Below are 17,371 nucleotides of genomic sequence, written 5' to 3' on the forward strand. Positions count from 1 at the left end.
TTATTTCTTGAACCCCAGTTATGTGCCAGGCATCCTTTGCAGAATGCATTTTCTGATTTATTTCTTACAACAAAGCCAACTGGTAGATGTTATTAAATCCATTTCACTGTTAAGGAAATTAACATATATCAAATTCAGACTCAGATTTGGTGTTGTTGTAAGTGTGATGTGATTGATCTCCAGTAAGAGAAGAGAGAAAAAGAAGTCAGGGGATGGGGGTTTAATCTCAATGCTGTATAACATATATGCTTTAGGAAAGACATCTGAATTCCTATACTGTAATACTCTTACCTGAAATTTTAATTCCAACATATCCGGTTTTAGAAGGGTATTGTATTCCTGTCTATAAGACATACATTTTGAATTCTTCTTTTAATCCTCATGACTTTGTGCCATCCTCTCGCTTAGGATCTGTAGTAAGCCATAAGCTCCATGCCCTTTACTGAATCCCCACGATTATGGGTATGAAATAGTTTTTATCAGTATAAAGCCAATTGGCTCAACTCACAAATTAGTCTAATAATACCTTAATCAACTAAATTCATCTGCCCCAATTTCACACTTTATGGTCAGAGCAGAAAGGATACAACCTAATATCCTAAATATCGTAATTTGAGTCTGGGAACAATACCAACTTGTCACCCTCAAAGCCCAACTGAAGGTGAAACTGGAGAGAACACTGAAGTTATGCAGCAGCTGAACAGCACAAGAAATAAAAAGAGCAGGAAAAGCTGAAGGCGACACTTAGTGTGTTACACTTGACACTGCTCTATTTTATTTTATGCTCTGGAGAACGCTGTGTGCTCTACTTGCCAGGCAGAAGATGAGCTGAAAATGGTTAGTTCTTTCACTAGTGTGATAAACCTGATTACCAAAAATGTGAGGTCAGGAGAGGATTTCTTAGATTTCAATAATAAAACCAGACTTAAGGCTGTCAAAAGTAGTGACTGGTTAATTTCCACAAAATTCAATGTTTCAGAAGTCTTATTTACTATATGTAGTATTCCACAGAAGACTCATCAGTTTGCCAATTTCAATAAAAGTTTTAGAATCAAATAAATGTGGCAACTGCCTGTCTCCATACTTTTATATTCCTACTTAGCATAGGAACTATATATTTTGCTTTGATTTCATAGGAGTTAATTTCAGGCCCTCTTTACATCAAAGGCAATTTTAGCTTTCCAGATGCTGGCTAATACTTACTTTAGAAAGGAAAAAATATATATATATATATAGAGAGAGAGAGAGAGAGAGACTTGGAAGCCAATGCGCTTCCCTTTTTTATGGGTTGCTTTATCAAATACTAAAGAACAAAGAGAGGATACATTGTTTCAACAACGAAATCCCAATAATGGTAGTGTATTAGTTCAGATTTCAGCAATTATACTTGCATCTATGCTATCAAAGGCCCCGGAATACTTTTTTAAGGAATCTCTTTTGCTTTAAGCTGTGCATCAGTAGCTACCTTGGGTCAACGAGAACCATACAAAGGAGGGTCTATGATTATGTCTACAGTGTCAGGCTTTTATCAGATTTACACGTTGGTGATGATGAATTTCGTATGTTGGGTGTCAGGAACATATTTCTCTCTGAGTACAGACTCCGATACAAGCCCAGTCAGGCATCTGAATGGAGGCTGCATGAGACTGTGGGAAAAGCAGGGAAAATTCATCATCACAGCCTGAAAAGCACACAGCATTGTCAGACAGGATAAAAATGTGAAATCTTACCATAGGTTGTTTATTAGAAACACATCTAAAATTTACATATACTCACAGAACAGTTTTCAGTAGAAGAAAAGGGTGGGGGGGAGGTATACCAGTCAAACATTATGCAAAAGATGTCAGACAAAATTAACTTTAAAGAAAAGAGCATTACTTGATATTCTCCAAGAAGACAAAATTTAAAAATGAAGTAATGGAATGTTTCAAGTGTCTCCTGTGAGCTGGAATTCTTTTCATTTTTATACTATTTTGTCAAGGCAAATGGATTTTTTTGTGTGTGCTTTCTAAGTGGAATTAATTCCTAGTAAGTTTATAGTGCTTCTTATCAGAAACAGTGATATTTCATATGAATTCCTTTACATTAATTTAGATGATCAAGTCTCAGTGGTCCCACAACCTTTCTTAATTTTCAGCACATAAATTATCAACATTACTCAAAATCTTAGTTTCCTTCTATACCAGAGTGGCATGGGCCCAAGGAATAAAATCTTATTCTAATCGCCTAAATGTTTACAGGATTAGTCTGTTAAATATGCCATCAAATATTTAGGGAGACTGTTTTGTAACAAATATAAACATTTATTTTATAGTATTGTGTTAAGCATCTTTTTAAAGGAAGAAAACAAACTTGGACATTGGATCAGCAACACCATTAGTATAAGATAGCTAGCTGTTGCACTCTGTACTGTTTCATGAGCCTAGGGAATTTAGAATATTCTGACATGGCCCATGCTGAGCACTCCAGAGTTAGTTTTCTATTTTGTCATACAACAAATTAACAACCTGTGGTGATAACACGGTTTTGAGCCCAAGGTAGTCAAAGCTATGAGAGTCAGCTCCAAAGAACTACTGTCTCGCAGATTCTGAGAAATTCAAATTTAAATGAATGCATCATCTCCAAATCCACTCCTTGGAGACATATGATGATGATGATGATGATGATGATGATGATGATGATGATGATGATTTCTTTTTGTTATCAGGTAAGACTCACAAGATTGGGGCAACACCAAGATAATGAAACACTGCTTTTGAAAAAAGGAATACCTAAAACATTAGCTATAACTTTTATCACCCTTACATTATATTTGTGAAATTCAGACTATTTTTGCTCAGAGATGGTTCTATAAATCAAGTTTCTTTTGTTTGCAGTGATGTTCCTTTTTACATGTTGTTTATGTATGACCAACAATGAGATAAGATGTAAGGAAGTTGTTTTCTCTTATTGCCCTGAGACCAACTCGGCTTAAATGTACAGATATTTTCCCGATTTAGAAATGCTTAGAAGTAAACTATAAAAGCAGGGGGCCTGGGAGTAAGAACAATTATATTTTCTTCTTTCATCAAAACCAAATTTAAAATGTTCATTTGGATTTTACTATAGAACTGTGCTAGTTAGTTTTATAGTAAAATACAATGCTAAGACCAACTGTGGCAGTGATTTATACAGATTTATTATAGATTATAAAAAAATAAAAATGCTATGGAAGTTTTGCTATATTTACAATGGTACGTTTATATACACGCAAATACACCTCAATATTAATGATAAAATCTTATGGTTTTAAAGAGGCACATTTCCTCCTACCCACCCATTTCCATATATTCACAACCATAAGTTTTCATAAGCAATGTTTAGATTTATGAAGGAAAAAAATGAGTATTTCCAACACCTAACCTCTTTCCTTTCTTCCTTTCCAGCTTTGGGAGACACAAAAGCACACAGAATGTCATGCACAAATTAAGGTTTGTAAGACCTATGATCCATATTCACATATATCCAATGAGTTGGCTGCAATAGGTCAGAAGAATTTTGAGCAAAGCAATGTACTTGCATTGTAAAACACTGAATAAAAGTGATCCTCTGGGGCGCCTGGGTGGCTCAGTTGGTTAAGCGACTGCCTTCGGCTCAGGTCATGATCCTGGAGTCCCGGGATCGAGTCCCACATCCGGCTCCCTGCTCAGCGGGGGGTCTGCTTCTCCCTCTGACCCTCTTCCCTCTCATGCTCTCTGTCTCTCATTCTCTCTCAAATAAATAAAATTAAAAAAAAGTGATCCTCTGCAGACGCACATACACCCATAATATAAGAAACATGTTTCTTAAAAGTAGCATTTTAACTATCCTGTAAAACCCTAAGAATGAATCACCGATGAATACTTTTACACTGTAACTGTTGATCATGATTAATCAATAAAGTCTCCCATCTAGCCAAAAACAACCAGAAAAAAAAAAAGGAACAAGATGGAAAATAATACAAGTTAGTGATTGTGAAACAAGAAGGAATTCAAGATATGTAAATATCTTGAATGTTAATACACAAAGATAATGATTATAAGAAGATATCTGAACCCACCCATACTATTGAATAGCTCTCATATTATGTAGCCCTGACTTCATGGGTACCTGAGAGTTTGGCCTGTTTCCAAGAAAGTACTTGAGCCATAATCTTTTGTAGCAGAGAAGCAGAGAAAGACACTTCCAAGTGGGTACCTGTACTCCAATTTGCCAGTAAGACTTTTCCTCCGTGACTATTTATGTTCTTAATTTCTCAATCAAACCTAAAAATAAAATCAATTCTCATCTTTTTGATATTGCTAAATCATTTAAAAGTTGCAGGGCATGAATACTAATATATCTGAAATGCCTATATATAATCATCTTTTGGATAAAGGTAACAGCACACAGTCTTCTAAGGACTTGTTTTGGTTTCAGGGCTTTGAAAAGTAACGATTGTGGACCAGTAGTCTTTCCACACCATTTTCTCAAGTTTCCTTGACTAGGAACCTTCAGCCTGATAAGGCCCAGCACCTCTTCCTCATCAGTTTTATTCTGCAACATGGCGACAACATGGTTTCAAGGGTAATTTCCAATTACACCAGATCTGTAAATTGTGAGTCATTGAGATTATACAAAATGGGATTTGGCTTCTCTTCAAGTTTCACATTCATCACATAATCGGGATATGAAGCATCCCATACAGAGGAAGTAGCATCCAAAGGAAGGAACGTGCTTAAATAATACACACTACCCAATTTTATAGCTGTCCTTTTATATTCAAATGATATTAAGCACACTGTCATGTTAAGTTGAAAACATTTTAGATCTAAAAATATACTGTTGAAATAAATGACATAGTGAGAAACAAGACCAAAATCTATTTTTATAAAATACAGTCTATAATTTCAGATACAAAAATGCTACATACAACCATACTTAGATATCTTCTAAATTATAATCTGAGATTTATATTTTTTAAAGTTATCTCTGGTGAATTTCAAATTTAGTATTTTTACAGAGTTTAAATCTCTATATTGAACCTTTATGTTTCTTTTTAAAACTGGAACTGAGCAAAAATATAATTCTAAAACAAGATTCCTGACTTCAAAGAACTGTGTCTTCAGATAACCTTTCTCCTTAAATCATTAGAACCAATTTCCTTAAAATTATACTTCCTCTTTTTGACTGAGCAGCAAGTAGAAAAATTCATGATTTGGACTTCATTTTGATTTTCTTCTGGTTTTTGGATTCCTTTCTGCTATTTTGACATCACTATTATATTTTATCATACCTTTTCTCAAAACAAGTTGCTCATTGTATGTTGCTTTCAAGTATGTTATTGAAATATAACTTGAAGAAATTGAGCTTCTTGCTTCAATTTTCCTTAAGCATCAGTGATAAGTTCAATCATAACAATTGCCAGATTTGTATTTTTTATTCTGGATTCCCAATTATATAGGACAATTGAGGGTAATTCAAAGTGTTTCAGAATCACCTACTGCCAAGATTCTGGAAAACGTCTTTCGCAAAACAGAATGTTAATGCTCTGAGGACTCTATTATATCTGCACCAACACGTTCTGTGCACTTTTATGGAATGAGAAGGTAATGGGCTAGGTTCATCATAGCTACTATTGTAATGCCACGATGTGCTGACACTCTGTCAGTCAGCAAATACTGAAAACCTATTTTGTTTCAATTTTTAGTTATATGTATTTGAATATTATTAATTTCTAAAGATAACTAGTATAAACTCAGGAGGATCAGTTAGATATACATTTAAGTGTATGGTCTTATACAGATCTTATGAAAGTATTGCAGACCATGAATATCTGCATCTAAATGATTAAAGGAAATAATGTCCCTTAAGAATTGTCTAAAATGAGAATAATTCAATAGATGCTTTAGTTCTTAAATACCTCTTTATTTAAACTGAACTGTTGTAGGGAGCTATAAGTAAGATCAATTTTTGGTCTGTTTCACAAAATAGCAAGTTTTATCCTGTTACCATGCTTGATACTTTAAAAACTCTTAACCTTATCCTCATCTGCAATGAAATATTTTGGTATATTAATATCTTTCTGGTAGTAGTAGTCAGTTGTAATAACCAGCATGTGCACGCATGCACACACAAAGAGATGACAATGAAATAAAAAGGCCTAATAAAGAGTATGTTAATAAACTTCATTACAGAGAGGTGGCCAAGGAGGAAAGTCATGACTCCTTTTTCCATTTTATAAAACAGACCACAAGTAGTATTTTGCAAGGCTACAAACTTTTCTTTTCCATTTGCACCATTTTTTTTGGTAGAAGTAGGACTTTCTTTCTTTCTCTCTTTCTTTTTTTTTTTTTTTTTGCATAAGCATCTACAAACTCTAAAGGTAGGCAAATAAGAACTATGAGACCAGTGAATTACTTTTAGCTGCTTCTGCTATGCTAATCAGGTGAGAGAAATCTGGGTTTCATATTAGGAGCCCTTCTAAATGGTTTAATTCCTTTACAGCTACCATTAGCTGTCAGCTTCAGCGTGGATATTGTCCATGTGCACTTTGAGGTAGTCATTCCTTGTAAACTTCTTATGGCAAAACTGGCATTCTGCCAGTGGACGATTGGGATTGTGAGTCATCTTGTGTCGGATCAGCATTTTCTTTAGGCTAAAAGCCAAGTCACAAACCTAGAAAAGACCCAAAGATACCAATCATATTATACTGAAAAACCTGAAGATATGCCAATTTATCATTTATACAATATACATTATGCATAGTCCTATTATCAAGTATATACGGATGGGCATAAGAACAAAAATTGCTTGAAATAAATGGAATTTAACATCCCAACTTAAGGGTAAAGAAAATTAATTATAGTTCCCAAAAGCTGTTTGCATTTAATGTGTGTGTCCTTTACACCCTAACCACCCTCCTTCCCCCCCCCACTACTGTATTTAAACATGTCTAGAGAAACAACTCCTGGGGAACACTATCTTTCTTCCCATGATGGAGTGTATTGACAATTTTATATTAAACCTCTTAAACAAAATGCCTAATGGCCCAGAGGGCATCTCTCCATATGACATAAATAGCACAAGACATGTCTCACCAGTGATCCCTTCAATTTAGTCCCATTTATGAAGTAAAAGGTTAACACTGCTTTAAGCATCCTAAGTGGAAGTTTTTTACCCACAATTCCAATTCTTTATTTCTTATTATATACGCTCATTTAACTAAGGCATCCAATGTTTACTTCATATAAGCTCTGCCACATCGCCACCTGGCCCAACAGACGTTAACAGTCTAATAATTAAAAATACTATATTACCACAGAAGATGTAAGGTTTTCCTTACATCTGCCTCAGGACTTGCCCACTTCCCTTGATGTAGCTTCCTCTTACTAACTCCTTGGGGAAGCCTATATGATCTGTCTGCCAGAAGTCCCCTGTTAATTGCTTTCATAGTAGCTTTTACTTTTCCTTTATAACACTTACCCTGAATGTAATTAATTATTAGGTGATTTTCTTTATGTCTGTCTCCTTACCGGTCTAAGAAACATTAGGGCAAGAGTAGTCATTCCATAAATATTTGTTGACTTAAAGAAAGGTAGATAAGATATTTGATAGTTAGGTAAAAGTCTTTTGAGCAATATAAGTACACCAAAGGCTGCAGAATAATTCCAGAGAAATCAAAGAAGGTAACCATAGAGATTATTTTCAAGTAAAAGAAACTCTAAGTTTCCAAATTGTCTTTATAAGTATAATCAAAATTTGTTATCATAACATAGAATTATAATGTATCCCCTATTTTCTATTTCCCTGGCTCCTTCTCTAAACCCCACGTAATGAATAGATACCAAATTCCTCACTGGCTTCCCACTGAAAGTAGATTCAGAATAAATTCCTTACCATGGTTTAAAGGCCCATCAATTTGCTCGCCAACTTCACTTGCATCCCTTCTTTCTCACGATGCTCCAGCTCCACCTGCCTTCTTACCTCCCCTAATACCCAGACTCATTCCCACCTACAGGCCTTGATTTATACTGTCCCCTGAGCCTGGAATGTTCTCTTCCCCATGGCTGACTCTTTCTCATCTTTTAGGTTACTTAGAGTTACCTTCTCAGACACTTCTTCTTTAAGTATTCTTTTATGCCTCTCCCTCCTCCTTTTTAAAATTGTTCTCAGTCTTCATCATAGAATGCAATACAGGTTTATTTGTTCAATGTCTATACCTCACAGGAATGTGAGTTCTGTGAGCACAGGGGACATAGTGCCTTGTTCACTGTCTCATTTCAGTGCTTGGCACAGGGACTAGGTTGAAGGGCTAACAGCTTTCATTATGTGCCAGGAACCATTCTTTGCAATTCATAAACATTAACTTGTGCAATCCTCACCTCACCCTTTTAGGTAGATACTAGTACTCTGAGCCCCATTTTACAGAAGGAAACTGACACATTCACTTCAGTGTCTCAAGCAGGTTGTACAAGGTCACAGAACTAGGAAGTGATTTCCAGGATTTAAACCCATGCAGTCTGGGTTTAGAGTCTTTACAACCCCAAGGACAGACTATTATTAAAGGCTCAAACTTCAAACAAAGATATGTGAGCTGACTGTACTTTTTCCATTTGCCTGGCTGATACCATTTTTAAGGAATAAAAACCTCTTTGAAAAAAATAAAGGAGATTCTCAGACAGTTCAGTTTACCAGTGTGTTGTGAGGGCTACAAGTCAAGTTCATTTACATGGTTACCATGGGAAAATTATAGCAGCAGCAAGCTGGAGAAATGAAAAGGAAGTTGAGCAAGATCCTGAAGTCATTGATAATGGCTCTGAATTAAGGAGTTCCTAGAAGCTCCACATAGGAGCTGGGAGGAGAACATCCCAACGGATTTTTGAATGAGGGCCAGGTAGAGGATTAAATGTCAGTAGAGGGTAGCTGATGTCACAGTTGTGGAAGTGACTACCTACATGTTAAAAGCTATGTTTTCATGAACTTAAATGTAGTCATTAAGAGACTTCAAACTGATGTTCTCTATAAATCAGTAAAATGCAAGGACATTCATGGTCATTTTAAAATTAAGGGAGAGCAAGAAAGAATTCAAATAGTGCAACAGGGATGCTTTTCTTTATTTCCACCTGAAGTTCTTAGCCAACCCTTCCACCTACTCCAAATTAGTATTAATTCACCTGCCAAAGAATAGGAAAATATTTATTATTTTTCTAGGCTAGCAATAAACCGATTTTGTTTTAAAATGAAGTGAAAAAACACATTTACTGCAGTACCTTGAGAGATAATATTAAAATTCTATACAAACATCTTCAGTTAATATTTATCAATCACATACAATGTGCCTTGTGCCACTTCAGTTAGAAACAGAATAACAAAGAGCACTCTGTCCTGCCCTGTAGGGCCCACAGTCCTAAAGAGAAATATGTTCGATGCCATGAACATAACGCTAGGAGAAGCAACAGAGGAGAGCACAGTCAAGTCTTCCCAGGTGTATGGGTGCTGTCATGTTGTAAGGTGGGGAATGATATCCCAGGGAGAGGGAAGAGAACGTGCAAAGGTACAGGGGTGTGACGAGCAAGGCTCATGTGGGGAGGTGAAAACAGTTCACTAAGGCTGAAGAAATAGATTATTAGAGCAATAAATTGACATAAATAAATAAGAGAAATAACTTCACAAAGAAGTTAGAGTTGAAGGCTGGAGCCAAACCCTGGAGATCCTGGTAATCATAATAAGACACTGGAAGTATCTTCTGCAAGTGGTGGGGATTCATTAAAGGATTCTAAATAGAGACTAAAACTAAAATATCATTTAGTCACCAAGCTCAAGAGTATGAAACTGGAGTCAGCATAGCCAATACTATTATTCCACTCTAAGCCAGAAATGATTTGGATATGAACTAAGACAGCACTTATTGATTCATCAATTCATGCTTTTAAAAATATTCACTAAATATTTCTTATTTTGGATGTTCTAGGCCTGGGGACACAGCAATGAACAATAAAGAAAAAAAGCTCTGTTGTCATGGAACTTAGAATCGATGATAAATAATTAAACAAACAAACATAATATTTCAAGTGGATGCAAGAAGGAGAAGAATACGGGGTGAGGGTTAAGAAAGTAATGGAAATAAGAAAAAGAAGAACTCAAGCAGAGAATTGAAATAAGTACAGGAGAAGGCCATAAAGATACTTGAGAATGGTGTTCCAGGCCAGGGAAGCAGGCACTGCCCCCCCACCCCCAAACAAAAAGACCTATTTACTGGAATATACTTAGTGTGTCTGAGAAACATCAAGGAAATGATATAGCCAGAGTGAGGTGGATGGTGGTGGTGAAGTCAGAGAGAGCAGGTGGGGTAGGAGGGTGGGGGTACAGATCTCTATGGACTTTCAGACCATGGTAAAACCTTGGTTTTCACTCTAAATGGGATGTACAGTCATTGGAGGGTTTCAGCAAATGAGTGAAATATAATACATATACAATCTACATCTAAAATATATAAAATCTGACTCAGGTTCTAGAAAGATCACTCTGGGTGGCAAGCTTAGGACTGGGAGGAGCAAAGACCAAAGACAGATAAATTAAGAATGACTGCATTACTGCAGGAGACTAAGATGGTAGCTGGGAAGATGTGAAAAGTGTTCAGATTCTCAACTTATTTTAAATGTAGAGCCAATCAGATTTGCTACTGGGTTGGAGGTCAGGAGTGAGAAAAAGAGAGGAGTAAAGGTGGCAGTGGAAATTTAGAGAAGATAATAAGTTTGAGAAATATACAGAAGGAAAGACTGTCAGGAATTACTGGGACTGAATGAGAGCTACTTGGGTTCGAACCCTAGAATCCTGACTTGGCCAGTTATAAGCGGTAGAGAAGAGGCAAGTCACTCAATTTCCATGAGCCTCAGTTGCTTCATAGAGGTGGAAATAATACCTGGGTATTTCTGGGGTGTAGTGAAGATCAGAGAGAATATATATAAACTGGGTCACTGTGTCTTTCCCACAATAGAAGCTCAACTAGATGATGCTATTGGTCATGGAAAAAGTGTCTGGCACGAGGCTCAGAGCTTTGGTTTGGGTTATTTGGAGATGGTGGAACCCTCAGAGAGATGTATAGGTAAAGGGAACATGCTGAGTGACTGAGAAGGCTGGAGAGATACTGATTTCAGTCTCAAATATAGGAGAGAAGTCTTACAGGCAGCTTCAAAATATCTGCAGAGAGTTCAAAAGAGAAATCTAGGCAGCAGAAAGAGAGATTTGGAAGTCATCATCATAGGGATAGTAGCAAAGATACTAGAAGCTCAATAGCTATGGCATGCCAGGGGAACTGCATGGCATGGAATGACTGCGCTGAAGGGGCTAGTGTTGATGAGTGAAGTGGCATTTGAGCAAAATTATAAAGAACTGAGATAAACATATATCAGTTTTTTCTTCACAATTTCGCTCAAACACAACTCAAACATCATCTGTGTGTGTGTGTGTGCGTGTGTGTGTGTATGTGTGTGTGTATGTGTGAGAATGCCAGGCAGTGTGAACAAGAGATAGAGAAGACTTTCCAGGCAGAGGATTAGTGCATGGAGCCACACGGAACAAGGGACAGAGATGCAGAATGGCATCAATGCTTTAGGAAACTCAGTGTTGGTACAAATAAAATGCAGAGTACTGACAGATAAGAGATTATTAAGATTTTAATAATAAGAATTGACAAAAACCAGAATAACTTTTCAGTCAAGTAAGAAGGTAGATTTTACCCTATGGGTTGTGAGACACTATCACAGAGAAGCACATGATTAGGTTTACTTTGAGACAATCACACTGGGATGTTACTACTGACCCCTGAGAATTTAAAAGGATTTTAAGAGAATACTATGAACTGTATGCCAACGAATTAGATTACATAGATGAAATGAACAAGTTCCTAAAGCACACAAATAACTAAAACTGATTCAAGAAGAAATAGAAAAACTCCAGAGACCAGGAACAAGAGATTGTATAAAAACAAAACAAAACAAAACAAAACACACACACACACACACACACACACACACACACACACACACACACACAAAACTTCCCAAAAAAGAAAAGTCTGAAACCAGACTTTTAAATTCCACCAAACATTTAAAGATGAATTAACACTAATCCCCTCAAATTCTCCCAAAAAAACAAAGAAGAGGGAATACTTCCTAATTTATTCTGTGAGGCCAGCATTATCTTAATACCAGAGCCAGGCCAATATCCCCTTTGAATATAGATGCAAAAATCTTCAAACAAAAAACAAAAACTCTAATTAGCCAAATTCAAAGGCATATTAAAAGGATTACAAGTCATGACCAAATGAGATTTATCCAGACTGTAATGGTAGTTCAACATAAGAAAATCAAACAATGTAATACATCACATTAACAGAACAAAAGATAAAAAAAAATTATCATCTCAGTTGATGAAGGAAAGCCTTTGACAAAATCCAACACCCTGTCTTGATAAAAATACTGAAAACTAGGATAGAAGGGAGCCTCCTCAACATAATAAAGGGCATTTATAAAAAACTCAAAGCTAACATCACATTGAATGGTGAAAAACTGAAAAATAATGCAAAAAAATGGACCCCTACACTTCACACTATATTCAAGAAATTAAAACAGATCAAAGACCTAAATGTAAGAGCTAAAACTATCAAACTCTTAGAAAAAAACAGGAGAGTAAATCTTCATGACCTTGAAATTGACAGTTCTTGGATCTGACACCAAAAGCATGTTGAGAAAAGGGAAAGAAAAAAAAAACACCAGATAAATTGGACTTCAACATTGAAACTTTCTTTTTTAAGATTTTATTTTTTTAAGTAATCTCTGCATCCAAAGTAGGGCTCAAACTCATAACCACCAGATCAAGAGTCGCATGCTCTACTGACTGAGCCAGCCAGGCACCGCCAACACTGAAAGGTTTTGTGCATCAAAGGATATTACTAAAAGAGTGAAAAGATAACTTATGGAATGTAAGAAGATGTCTAGTATCTAGAATATCCAAAGAACTCTTACATTCAACAACAAAAAGACAACAAAATTTTAAAATGGGAAGAAGACTTGAATAGATACTTCTCCAGAAAAGATACAAATGCCAACAAACAAGTAGATAGAAAGATGCTCAATATTATTAATCCTCTGGGAACTTTAAATCAAAGCCACAATGAGATATCACTTCACATGCCCTAAGGTGACTATAATTTTAAGAACAAAAATTACAAGCGTTGACAAAGATGTGGAAAAATTTGTATTCTTGGGCATTGCTAGTGGGAATATAAAATGGTGCAGCTACTATGAAAAACAATACAGCAGTTCCTTGAAAAATCAAACAGAATCAACATATGACACAGCAATTCTCCTCCTAGGTATATGCCCCAAAGAATTTAAAACAGGTAATTAAATACCTGTATGCACATGTTTGTCTCAGAGCAATTCACAATAGCCAAAAGGGAGAAACAACCCAAATGTGCATCAATTATGAATAGATAAACTGTGGTATATACATACAATGGAATATCATTCAGCATAAAAGGGAATGATGTACTGATACATGCTATGATGCAGATAAACCCTGAAAACATTATGCTAACTAAAAGAATCCAGTTACAAAGGTCGCATCCTATATGATTCATTTACATGAAATATCCAGAATAGGTAAATCTATTGAAATGAAAGAAGATTGGTAGTTGTCAGGGTCTGTGGAGAGTAGGGAATAACTCCTTAATGGGTATGGAATTTTATTTTGGGACATTAAAGTCTGAGCACGAGATAGAGGTGATAGTTGTACAACGTAGTTAATGTACTCAATGCCAGTGAATTGTTCACTTTAAAATGACTGATTTTATGTTATGTGAATTTCATCTCAATTAAAAAATAAAAACCATTACCTTGGCAGGGTGGAGAATACATACACTGGAGATGGAATGTAATAAAACACAGGGAGGGTGCAGGCTATGCACTGCTAGTGGGACTAGAAACTGAGAGGAAGTAATAGATTTGAGTGTCATTTAGGAAGGAGAAAGACTGGGAATGCGTGAGAAAGGATAACTTCTTTCCAGAATGAGTAGGTTATAAAAGGGTAAGATTTTGGAACAAAGACAACCAGTTCTCTCTACTGAGCAGGCTGCATTTCAGAGAGGTTTCAGAGGCAGTGGATCTCTACTCAATGGACCGGTCTGAGCCACAGATAAGGATCAGAGAGTTTTGAAAATAGGATAGAAATAGATGAGATAGAAGTAAATAGAAAAAATCATGCTTGTAACATTACAGTTTTTTTTTAAATAACATCATGGTCCAGTTTAGCTTAGGAAGTAGTCAACAAAAATATTTAGCATAAATGAAAGATGAGTTGAATGTGATAGTAGGAAGGTGTCCTTCACAGTTAATATTTAATTTCTGTGTCCCATCAGTTGTTTGTGTAGCTGTACAATTAAGTAATCTAAACAGGTTTTGCCTATATGAAAATGTTTCCAATTTAAGCACAAATGAATTAAACCAAATGAAATTATGAAGCTAAGGCTGTACCTCCGTTTCAGGATAGAGCTCTACATGTGTACATTTCTTTCTCTCCAAGTACTTCTTGCCTTAAAGAAGTTCACTGTTCATATAGGTATTTTTATGAGTAGGCCCAATGGGAGTACATTGTTGCCTTAACCTTACCACCAAAAGTTTCATGGAAGGACAAGCAAAACATCTTGTGTTTGTGAGTTTCCTTTCATGTGGACTGCTTACCCCATACTTTATCCGTTGGGATATGCCAATGGGACGAAGTCCTTGAGTTTCCCTCCACATTTAAAGAGAATTCCACTGTGCAATTTCACACACTACAACTTTAATGCTTCTTCTTCTTCTACTGAGCTACATTAATACTCTTCTTGCTATTCTTATGTTAGAAATAAGCATCCAAGTGTTTTCTCTAAAGCCTGTGTCAATCTTCTGTCAACGGTCAATCTTGCACAGAATCATGACACTGTGCATCAAGAAACCAGTTTTTTTCCTTAATTAATTAATGCTCAGATTAATTTTACTGACAGTGGTAGTATTTTTCCTTTCATAAATAGTGTAAACAACTATGTTGATAATTTCATTTCAATTCAAATGTCATAAGCAGAAAATCTAAACAATTAGCAATATTATTTAAACAAAGGAGTTTGTTCATGTTTTAGAATTTCATGGTTAGGCTGCAACAAAATAAATAATATCTACGACCAGTTAAATCTCTGGTTTAAGCGTCATTAACCTGTCAAAGATATGGGTAGACACATGAAAGCTGCCTTGAATCATCATGCACCTATACCTTGAAAGAACTCAATTGCATTAAAAAAGGGTACAAGCGTGCCTTGAAGAAAATCAGAGTTTATTTGCTGCCAGCAAACTAGGATGAACCAAATTACTACAAAGTGGTTACATGGATTATTCAATCACAAGATACAAGCAGCACAAGACATTAATAGAAAGACCAGCACTGCAAAACGCAAACACACACTCATACATACACACACAGATGCACAGACACAGACACGCACACACACTTCCAGCATGTCTGTTACTGGAGGACACTGGGGAAAGAAAAGAGAAACCAAACTCACATCACACTGAAAAGGCTTTTCTCCAGTGTGCGTCCTCTTGTGCTCATCCAGGCCTCGCTTCTGGCTGAAGGCTTTGCTGCACTCTGAGCACTTGTATGGCTTCTCCTGCAGTCAATGGAAAGAGAGTGCCATGAATGTGAGTGAACTTAGAGCCCTCCTTACTAAGGTGTATGGGGGGGGGTGGTATTTTATCTAGTTCTGTAGGGTGCCGCAGCAAATCCAGAGGGGTGCCATGAGTTATTTTAAATGTTCAGGAGAAATAGCACTACTCAACATCTGCTGGACAAATTGAACTACTTGGCTCATGGCAGTTCAGTTCCAACATTAGATTATACAACAGTTCTTTTAATTATGTCATACCTTTGCAAGGCATGGTATACATGTATACCATGTATACAAGGTTCTGAATGATAGACATGATCTAACTACTAAAAGAACTGAACTCTTAGGTTTTCTTTTGGTCTTGGCGGGCTGCAAAAATTTACTGAGATACTAAGGGCATCATGGACCAAGAGAGTTTGGGACCCCTGATCTAGATGGTGCAAATTGTTTACTATCTCAGAGGAATTCCTGGGAATGAAAACTTCAGAAAAAAATTGTCACCAGATTTTGGGGGTGAGTTTAAAAAACTATAGCTCAACTGTGATTTAAGTATTTTCATTTCTATTGCTCAATCTTTCTTTCCTAGGTAGAATATTCTTTTATAAAATCTGTTACTTTTTTAAATGAGGCATTTTTAAATTGTTTGTCACAGACTCATAAGGAAAAATAACATCTCCACAGGAAAAGAAAAAATGTCCACATTCCTTAGCCACCTTTGATACCAGGTACTTATATCACCATTCTTTTCACTTGGAAAGAACTGCAAAATACATTGTTCCATTAAAACAGCTCGTGAAAAAAAAAACAAAACCTAAAAACAGCTGGTCATTATGAAACAGTGCATAAATAAAAATATTTGAGGAAAAAAATAAGATTTGTTTAAAGTAGACTTGCAATGAGATTTTTTCCCAAATACATCTTCAAAAATGTTATAGTTTTTTTTTTTTAAATTGAGGTAGTGTGTGTGTATCTAATTTCCTGTTATGTGGACAAGTTCCATGCATATTTTCTCCTTAGTATTTAAAAGAGTATTATAAACATTTCCAGACCTACAAAACCAAACCAACATGTGTGTGTCTACCAGCTAGCTCTTAAGGAATCAAACATTACCAGTACATGCCTCTCAACGCACCTGTACCCCCACTACTTGACTGCAGCACTGGTCCATGTCCTCAGAGGTGACCACTGTGCTGGACATGTTGCTTAACGTTCCCTTGCTTTTCTCTACATTTTTTACTGCACATGTATGGAAGGATCTCTAAGTAAGACATAGTATTATTTTGCCTTTTAAACTTATTTAAATAGATACTATTTACATACATACTGTATGTAAACTCTGCGAGTTCTTTTGAAATTGACTTATTTTTGTTCAACATTATCTTTATGAGCTTCTAGTCCCCAATTTCATTTTGTGAACACATGTTGTTCCTAATCATTCATTTTTAATACCATATTACATTCAATGGCTATACCCCAATTTGCTTATATACATTGTCGAGTGATGAGTAGTTCATGTTTTTCCAATTTTTCACTCTTACAAATAACATTGCTCTGGATTTTTTTTGTACATGTATACTTGAATGCAGAAATGTAATCCCCTGTGGTATTTTAGCTAGAAGTGGGATTGCACCTTCAACTTTTCTAGGAATGGCCAAACTCTACAGAGTGGAT

General features: G+C 36.0%; 1 protein-coding gene across 6 annotated transcripts in view; it reads right to left on the reverse strand.

The window, feature by feature from the left end:
- Positions 1 to 1,374: 1,374 nt before the first annotated feature.
- PRDM5 (PR/SET domain 5) overlaps positions 1,375 to 17,371 on the reverse strand; it is a 190,876-nt gene continuing 174,879 nt past the window's right edge. For 2 of the 6 annotated variants that reach the window (XM_073892198.1, XM_073892199.1), the window contains exons 16-17: positions 15,599 to 15,703; positions 1,375 to 6,675 (exon numbers count right to left, since the gene is read on the reverse strand). In XM_073892198.1, the coding sequence (XP_073748299.1) occupies positions 6,511 to 6,675; positions 15,599 to 15,703 (270 nt within the window). In that variant the 3' untranslated portion in view covers positions 1,375 to 6,510. The remainder of the gene's footprint in view (positions 6,676 to 15,598; positions 15,704 to 17,371) is intronic. The other 4 variants (XM_025873953.2, XM_073892202.1, XM_073892203.1 and 1 more) reach the window with 2 other exon arrangements.

The sequence above is a fragment of the Callorhinus ursinus genome, unplaced genomic scaffold (assembly GCF_003265705.2).
Source record: "Callorhinus ursinus isolate GAN/ISIS: 27379988/994484 unplaced genomic scaffold, GSC_fseal_2.0 scaffold4, whole genome shotgun sequence".
NCBI classification, from domain to species: domain Eukaryota; kingdom Metazoa; phylum Chordata; class Mammalia; order Carnivora; family Otariidae; genus Callorhinus; species Callorhinus ursinus.